The 9,224-nt window shown below is 45.6% G+C and overlaps 1 protein-coding gene across 1 annotated transcript in view; it reads left to right on the top strand.

The window, feature by feature from the left end:
• The window catches only part of BRINP1 (BMP/retinoic acid inducible neural specific 1), a 125,465-nt gene that overhangs the window by 57,096 nt on the left and 59,145 nt on the right, over window positions 1–9,224 (top strand). Inside the window, exon 2 of the mRNA XM_049627879.1 lies at window positions 2,874–3,064. Coding sequence (XP_049483836.1) covers window positions 2,874–3,064 — 191 coding nt within the window. The remainder of the gene's footprint in view (window positions 1–2,873; window positions 3,065–9,224) is intronic.

Here is a 9,224-nt window from a genome sequence, read left to right as displayed (position 1 = left end):
AAGGAAGGAAGGAAGGAAAGAAGGAAGGTTGGAAAGGAGGGAGAAAGGAAGGAAGGGAGGAAGAAAGGGAGGGAGAGAGGGAAGGAAGAAGGAAGGAAGGATGGAAAGCAGGGAGAAAGGAAGGAAGGGAGAGAAGGAATTGAGTCATGGGCTTGTAAGTTGATGGTGGGGTTGGCATTATTCCTGCGTATAAATACTAGTTCTATGGTTTTCACATTTTACTTCTCAGTATCTATATTAAAAGACTGCTATAAGAATCGGGATACCAATTTGCCACTCTCAGCCCTACCACTAACTAGCTGTGTGACTTTTGATACATTAGTCAACCTCTCTGTATGTCAAGACAAGTTAGCTTTGAGGAATGTAGCCATATCCACATGAGAAAAAAATCAATAGTCTATGGTCATAACTTATTATAAATCAAAGTGATTATATATGTACATATATGTGTAGGTACATATATATTTGTTTACTGAAGTATGACTATGTTTCTATGCATATATATAACTTCATAATTACATGTGTATATAATTTGATACATTTCAGGGGAACCCTCATGAAGAAAGACTCTTTTCCTTAGAAACATGTGATGATCCTCGTTGCCTTTTGTTGGTCATCTCTTGCTGAGTAGCACATTCCCTCCACAACTTAGTGATTGAATACAACAGTATCACCTCAGTTTCTGTGGGCGGGGCACCTGGGCGTGGCTTGGCTGGAAGCCCTTGCTGCCTCCCACCTGTGCTTCGTGGGCTTGAGGCTCAGCTGGGGAAGGTCTGCTTCCAGGTTCACCTGTGTGGTTGCTGTTAGGATCCAGGTCCCTCGGAGGCAGACAGAGAGAGACAGAGCATGAGCAGGGGAGGGGCAGAGAGAGCGGGAGGCACAGAATCCGAAGCAGGCTCCAGGCTCCGAGCTGTCAGCACAGAGCCTGACGCGGGGCTCGAATTCACAGACCGTGAGATCATGACCTTAGCTGAAGTCGGACGCCCAACCGACTGAGCCACCCCAGGCGCCCTGGGACAGTTGCTCTTAACCACATTTCCGCCTATCTAAGCCCATGTGGACTTTGAAACTAGGCTTCAGATATGACTTCCTCTCTGAAGCTTCCCTAGAGAAATCTGTCCTCTTCTGTGTCCTGTAGTTCTTGATTTACAACAAACTGGAAAGTGCTCATCTTCCCTGCCTGACCGTGAGCTTCTTAAGGACGTGGGACTGTGGAGTGTCGATCCCCCTCCTGGAGACATCATACTTTTCACTTAGTAGGTGCCCTGCAAGGGTTCACTGAGTGCAGCTGATTAACTTAATAAGTACTTTGAGCTGACTTTATTTAGAATTTGTACGGTGTCACGAATTGTGAACAGAGATTCTATAAGCAGGCATGAACCATAAGCTCTGACGTTTGGAAATGTATTCCAACTTGAAAGCATTTTTTTTCAGACCCACATTCCTCTGCTTCAGGGGTCAGACTCCACCGCTGAGTTACAAGGGTGTATTCTGGGGTGATCCCCCCCGCCCCCATTCGGCTTCTCCTTGCTTCGTACCCCTTCCTTCCTTCATCTCTCCCATCTTGTGGCAGGAAAGAGAGACCTTTTCATTAACCTCTGGTTCCCATCATTTATCTAGGCTGACCTTACCATCCTCTTGGCTGGTCTGTTTTTCTCAAGGGTCTAGGAGCTTGTAATTCAGGAAGACCTGGTGGTTCCAGAAGGAGCTTCATCTTTGGGAGGAACAGAGATCATTATTCAAGCAAAACCAACCTGAACCAAGGCCCTTCAACTTTCTACTTGTATTCCGTTTGCATGCTTCCTGTTCCTCGTCCGTGAACCTTTAGCGATTTTCATGTCTGGGAATTTGTGAGAAAATATAGTTCTAAAACTGGCTTCCACATTGGATTAGTACCTGGCAGTTTCCAAAGGTATTTTTCACACCCGGTGTTTCGTGTAATCTGTACGCCAGCAATAAGAAGTAGATAATGTTAATTGGATTTTGTAGATAAGAAAGTGCAAGTAAAGAGAGGTGGCACACTTTGTCCAAGATGACACCACATAGTCTGCAAGAGGCAGAGTGAGATCCTGAGCGAGACTCCCGGGTAGAAGCCTCTTCAGTCTTGATCTCCTCATCATTAGTGAAGGGAAGAGTGGAAATTCTCCCACATGGTCTTCGAAATACAGCTTTATTTCTTGCAAACAGTTCCTGCTCCCTGAATGCATGTGAAAAGCGTGAATCAAACTGAAATCTGGGCGGATTATTGGATTCTGGAACCATCTCAGGGCAGGTCTCAAGTTGCCTTGTGCTCTAGATCTTGCCCCTTGTTAAAGAGCCTTCTTTTCCTCCCTGTCTTCCTCCCTTCCTTCCCTCCATCGACTCATTTGTTTATTCAGATGGCCGGCATTCTTAGGAATCCTACCGTGCAACAGGCACCATGTACCTAAGAAAGTTCCATCTCTTACATAAACAAAGGCAACTCTCTAAACAACACCTGAAGCTTATTTCCCCAGATTAGACCACATTCCAAAGGAACTAATACCATAGTCAGATTAAGCATCCCTTAATGGTTCACAGTCTAGCAAGAAAGTTGGAGAAGCAGCTAGGCAACAATGATTCTTGTATCCTGATGCTCTGTAAGCAACATGAGAACACGGCCGTGTCTGTCTGGCCTACTACAGTATTCTGGTGGCGAGAACAGTGCTCAGTAAATATTTGTTGGCCGAAGAGAACCGAGGGCTCCCGATCTAAGTATGATTTGACAAATATTAAAAATAATTGCCGTCACTCTCTCACCCAAGGAGCAATGCCTGGATGGGATGGTTGGATGGACTTTGCCTTGGGGGGCAGAGGCGGTAAATTGAGGCTTCTTGCTCATCTCTCTTGCCCAGGGAGTTTGCCCGTTGGAAGGTGAGGAACACAGCCATCGAGAGGAGAGACCTGGTCCGTCATCCAGTGCCCCTCATGCCAGAGTTTCAAAGAAGCATCCGCCTGCTTGGCAGAAGACCCACCACTCAGCAGTTCATCGATACCATCATCAAAAAGTACGGCACCCACCTCCTCATCTCTGCCACCTTGGGAGGTAGGTTGGCAGCTCCTGGGCCATGGCCTTGTTCGTGCCTTGGGGGTCTGGATTGGAGGGGAGGTTGGGATGCCCTGGGATCCAAGCCAAGCTAACATCTCTGCCGCTGTACGTCACTCAAACGCATATAAGCCAAACTGACTTGGTTGCTCTGCTCATTTCAGAACCCTGGGTTCCATTCCCCGGGACGGTCAGACTTGAATTTACTAACTTTTGTAGAAATGCTAACTTTTGTGGCTTCACCTTGGAATTAGCTCTATTCTTCAGGGATGCTTAATCTGACTATGGTATTAGTTCCTTTGGAATGTGGTCTAATCTGGGGAAATAATTAAGCTTCAGGTGTTGTTTAGAGAGTTGCCTTTGTTTATGTAAGTCTGCTTTAGGGACTGATAACTTGAGGTTATCATTTTACAAATAGGGTATTATTTGTATGGTTTATGGGCTTGGAGGAGGTTAATAGGAAAGCTGACCAATTGCTTCACGCGGCTTTGCCTTACCTCTCCATCCCCATCAAGTCCAACCCTTAAGAGAGGAGGAGAGAACGGAGGAAATACATTTTTTTAAAGAGGGGGATATGGTAGAGACTAGTGTATTTTGATGCTTATGGTTCTTGCCCACGTGCATCATTTTATATTATAAGGTAAATCTCCTCGCACATCAGTTTTCTGCCATAATGACGAGGGCCACTAAATTTTGAGAAAGCCTCTTTGGTGGGGGAACGCCATGCCTCCTGCTCAGGGAGCTGAGAGGTTGCCTTTAGATGTGACCCTTGCCCGCTAAGCAAGAATGGTGTGTTGATGGAGGCGGGGTGGGTGGACTGAGGTATAATTAGAACATTCGATCTTCTCCTTCAGAGGCAGGGGGAGCACCAGGAGCTGGAGTGGCGGGGACAGACTCCATGGGAGAAGGAGCCGTGTAGCTGGCAGGAGCTGGCGAGGCACAGGGGAGGTGGCAGGCGCTTTCTAGGCTGAGTGCACAGTATGCATTGTGAGGAAGCCCAGATTAGGAACTTGGTGATCACGGGGGTGTGAGGGGAGGTTGGGCAACTTCATTCATCCTTACAGTGAGAGGAGCCATTGTGTATTATCTGCCTATAGTAGGCATGCATCGTACATCGCCATTAGTCCCCCAAATCTGCAAGCTAAGTCCAATGAGCTCCATTTTCTACATAAGGAAGCTAAGAGGCAGAAGGGGTGTGGCTAGTAAGTGACAACGCTAAGGGTTTTTTGTTTGTTCGTTTGTTTGTTTTTGTTTTCTATTTATTTAAACTAAAAACAAAACAAAACACAGTTCACAGTTTACCCTACGTTTTTAACTTTGGGCTTTCTGTCCACAAAGCCTGCATGTGTGTGTGTGTGTGTGTGTGTGTATACATACATATATATATATATATATATATATATTTTGACTCAACATCAGTTGAGTCCAATCCAGACCCCCTCTTTAACCAACTCATTCACCTCCCCAATCCACCCGCTCCAAAACCCACCAACCAGCATGGATCCGTTGCCTGATGCTACTCAAATACTAAGTAGGACTTTGAATGTTAAATCATGTAGTATAAATTGTATTTTATTGTGAAGTGAAAGCGAAATCACTTCTACACTGAGTGTTTCATTAAGCTACACCCCTTTTCCTTGAATTTCTCCACCTCCCATTTTACTTGAATAAATATATATATTTCAACCTATTCTGTTCTTTAATTAGAAGCTGTGTTCTGTCCGAGTCCCTGGAAATCCCCAATAACAAAGACGTTTCTTTTGCTGTGAAATATATTTTTAATTTCTCCAAGGCGGAGTAGTGAATTATTCACGGAGCCTTGTTCCTCTTCTGTTTTTACAGCACAACATTTTAAAATATGCAAAGCTTTGGATTGAGTTCTAGCGTTGGACAGCGGGCCCTAACTGTGCCCTCGGTCCTCACCGTGGAGGAGCGGGGAGCGGGAAGGGGAAAAGATTTACTGTCGATTGAACACAGTGTGCCAGATACTGCATGAGGTCCCTGGTAACATCATCATTTCGTTTACTCGATTGTGGAAAATTGTTTCTTGAGAGCCTCCCCGTGCAAGGGGAGAGAAAGGGAAGGGGTAAGTTGTAGTGAATGGAGGGGCAGCTTCTGGAGTTTGCGTGCCTTGGTTCCACACCGGTTTGACATCACCTGCTCCAAGCCTCGGTTTCCTCTCTTAGAAAGAGAAACAACTAAGACTATTTTCTTCATGCGCGTTGTGACAATGAGATAAAATGGTGCGTTAAAGTGCTGAGCACGGTGTTTAGACAAACAGGTTGTTGCTATTGTTGGTGTTGTTTTATTATTCTCACTATAATTATTGTAATGTAGTGGGGCTAAGGAGCTTGGGGATTTGGGATTCGAGCCCATTCCTACCACTCGCCAGGTGAAGAGGAGACGTTGAGAAATTCGCTTTCCTGTCTGGATATCAGTTTTCCTGCCTAAATACAAGAAGGTGCAGAAAATGTTATTCTCTGTAATTTTTCCTAAGAACACCGTGTTCATTTAGAAGAAACCTTCTGATAAGCTGTTAGAGGTGTCAGGTGAGCTCCTAAGGGCATACTCAGACAACAAAAGATGATTCTTAAACTGTCACATGTAGGACAAGTAAATGCATTTATTTGGCTCCTGAGGGAGAGAGAAGGGGAAGGAAAGGCAGTGAGAAAGAGGAAGTGCAGCCAGTGGGAGGGCTGACACACGGCACTTCCATGGGCTCCTCAGGTTGTTGGTGAACTTGATTCATCTCATAAAGTACTTGGTGTGAGTGATTTCCTCATGGAAGGTGGCAAGGGGGAAAATTGGTCTGGGATGACCCATGGGGATACAGGGGTAGGATAACATTTTCCCTTAGCCCCTCTGAAGATCATGTTTTGGACCAGAGGAAACCTCTGGGAGCCTGAGTGATACGTGGGATTAAATTGGCATGAATGGGGGTGCACACCTCCCCATCGACAGATACGCACAAATCCCCACCTAGACTTGGATGCAAGTTCATCTACACGCAGACGTCCATGCATATGTGGTGCACACTTGCAGACACACTGGGCTCAACGCCTATAGGTGCAATGTACACATATGTGTGTGAGAGGTTGCACACGTTTGTGAATGTGTGCAGATTCCATGAATGTCTTTTTATGCGGGAGGGCTTATGTTTCTGTATGCGTGTGTATGTTTGTGTGTATATTCGTTATTCCCCACCCGGCATTTTCGGAAAGCTTCCCTGGGCTGAGAGAAAGGCTGAGGGTAAAGTCACAGGGACTCAGCAGGAAAGGATGAGAGATGCCCCAGAGGGTCCCAAATCCAGACATCTTCCTCCCCCAGTGAAGAATGGTATCCCCTATATACTCGAAAGGTGAAAGGATCGGCTCCCGCCCCCTCCCCATCCACTGCGCGGCTGAGTCTCACTGTGTTCCCCTCCGAAAGCTGCGGTACAGACAGAGTGAGGCAGATCCCCTGGAGGCCAGAGACACAGAGGAAAGGCCTGTGTGGGGTGAAGAGGCAATTTGCAGGAATGCCCAAATGGGAAAGCAACTCTAAACAGAGCATTCTCTTAATAAACAAGAAATTAAGTCTTAATAATGCAGCAAGAAGCCCATTAACCCCTCTTGATCTAAGGCTTGCTTCTGCCAGTTTTCAGTCCAAAGGGAGCTGGGCCTGTTCTACCTTCTCTTGCGCGGGCTCCTTGGAGAGCCTGCGCTTGGAATATTTATTCCTGTAAATGTGCTCTAACTTCCAGCATATTCACGTATTTAATCATTTACCTCTCCGCCCGCCTATCTATTCATCAATCCATTCAATCACCTATCCACCCATCCATTCATCCATCCACTTACCCCTCCCAGGATACCCGGACACCTGTTCTTTGTTGGGAACATTACAAAAGAATCCATAGAGGCCTCGTTCCACCAGGCCACCACCCACCATCCTCGAATTCATTGTCTAATTGTATATAAGGTCATTTTTATGTCAGATCTATCCAGGTCGCTGTGGAGTCCAAAGGACAGAAGATCATGTCCTCCTGCACTACCCGCGAGCCTTCACGGGAAGGTGCAAACATGAGCGTCTTACTCTGAACTCACGTTTAGGCTTGTGGAACCCAGAGGTTAATTTTGATAATGATGAGTCTTCTCATGGGGAGATTTCAGTCTAGTAGTTGAGGCAGAGACATCGCACAATAAATACTGTAGAATCAGATCACTTCCATATATATTTATTCATCCACAAGCACTCTGATCTTTGCTAAGCACATAATACTGGTCCACGTTGTGCTGGACAATGACAGTCAAATGATGGCAGCCTCTTACAGACTCCCTGACCTCACAGTGATTCTCCTCTAACGAAGGAGATAGGCTATTAAGCAAGTGATCACCAGGAAATGTGATAGGTGATATAAATAAAATAAAATAAAAGAGAAACAAAAGAGACAGGAAGCACGTGGTTAGCGTTCTTGATCTCGTTTAAGTAAAGAGTGGGGGATTCAGGGAAGGCTTCCCAGAGGAGGTGTTGCCGTAGGTGACATCTGAGGGATGAGTAGAAGTTAGACAGGAGGAAAAAAAGACAAGAAAAGTCCCAACAATGAGAGAACAAGGCGCATTTGTGCAGGATAGAGCATCCCTAGAGAGTGGCGAGGAGGCAGCTGGAGAGACCAGAGGGTCATTCCACATTCCCAACAGGGAGGCAGGCACCCTTCTTCCAGGCTGCATTCCACTGTCTGTATCCCTCTACCTTTGCTGTCCGTCTGGTATATTGAAACGGTCCCTTTATGTCTGTCTCCCTGCACCAGCATTGACCAATTAGAAATAGAAGTGTGAGCCACATAAGCCATTTTAGATTTTTCTCACAACCACTTCTTTAAACGTAAAAAGAGAAAGGGGAGAAATCATGTTAATATATTTTATTTAACATGGCATATCCCAAATATTGTCGTTTCCACGTATAATCAATGGGATAAGCAATTCATGGTGTATTTTAGTTTTCTTACATTTTAAGATTTTGGAAATCTACTGTGGAGTTCACACCTACAGTGCATCTCAGTTTGGACTAGCCACATTTCAAGGGCCCAAAAGCCACCCTGGTCTGGTGGCTCTCGTATTGGACAGCATACCTGTAGTCACTCAGTGACTCTAGAACGAGGACAATGTCTTATTTATTTGTCACCCCAGTGCCTACCAAACTGCTCAATGCATGCGTGCTGAGCTAAACTGAATGGACATGATAGAGAGTGAAAGAGGGAAGGTGATGACATCTCCCTTGGGGTCAGGGTGTAGTGGGAGAAGGTCACCAGAAAGGTGATGCCCCAGTGGGTTCTGAGGAATGTATAGGAGTATTCCAGATCTCTTACCCCTGCAGGAGGGAGGGGTAAGAGAAAGTGACAAAAGCTGGATAGGATTTCAACGGTCAGATAGGGGAGGGACAGAATGGCATTCTAAGCAGAGAGAAGCATTTGAGGAGAGGAAATCGGCAGCAATAAATCATGGAGACGGAGGGAATGGTTTGACCGGTGCTCATAGAGGGAGACAGCGGTGAAGAGACTGGAGGGTGCATGTGGAAAACCGTGGACAGCAATGGAACTCAGTTCTAGAAGCAGTCATGGAGGGATCTGAGGCACAGGAATTAATCTGTGGGTCAGTACTGTGTGCCCTTCCTAGGATAATCACTGTCCTGAAAGCATCTTTGTTTGTTTGTTTGTTTCTCTTAAATTCAAAAAGCAATCAGCATCTTCAAGAAATTTCAGTTATCTTAGATATGAGACTTTTGTCCTCAGAAAGCATTGAGACTGTTGTTCTCTGACCATCCTATTTTATTGCAGGATAAACTTGATGCAATTGCATGAAAATGTATGAAAAAAAAGAAAAAAATTATTTTTCAGTAATCAAGTAACAGTCATCAACACTCCCATGGTACTCACCATGTGCCAGGCAGGGTGCAGGTACTTTATGCAGTTAGCTAATTTAATCCCATGATAACCCTATCCCCAGTTCTGCCCATGGAGGAATTAAAGCCTAAGGACGGTAAGTAACTGCTCGTGCAGGTAGTTCAGTCCAGGAAGGTTTGCCCCTGGAGACTGCTTTTTACGACGACTCTACACAACTTTGCTTGCTACAACGAACCAGACCCTGCTGGAAGGACCTTACAAGTATTACTAATTTATGCT

The sequence above is a fragment of the Panthera uncia genome, chromosome D4 (genome assembly GCF_023721935.1).
Source record: "Panthera uncia isolate 11264 chromosome D4, Puncia_PCG_1.0, whole genome shotgun sequence".
NCBI lineage: Eukaryota > Metazoa > Chordata > Mammalia > Carnivora > Felidae > Panthera > Panthera uncia.
The sequence above is the reverse complement of the archived record's forward strand: the minus strand, read 5'-3'. Positions and strand labels throughout refer to the sequence as shown.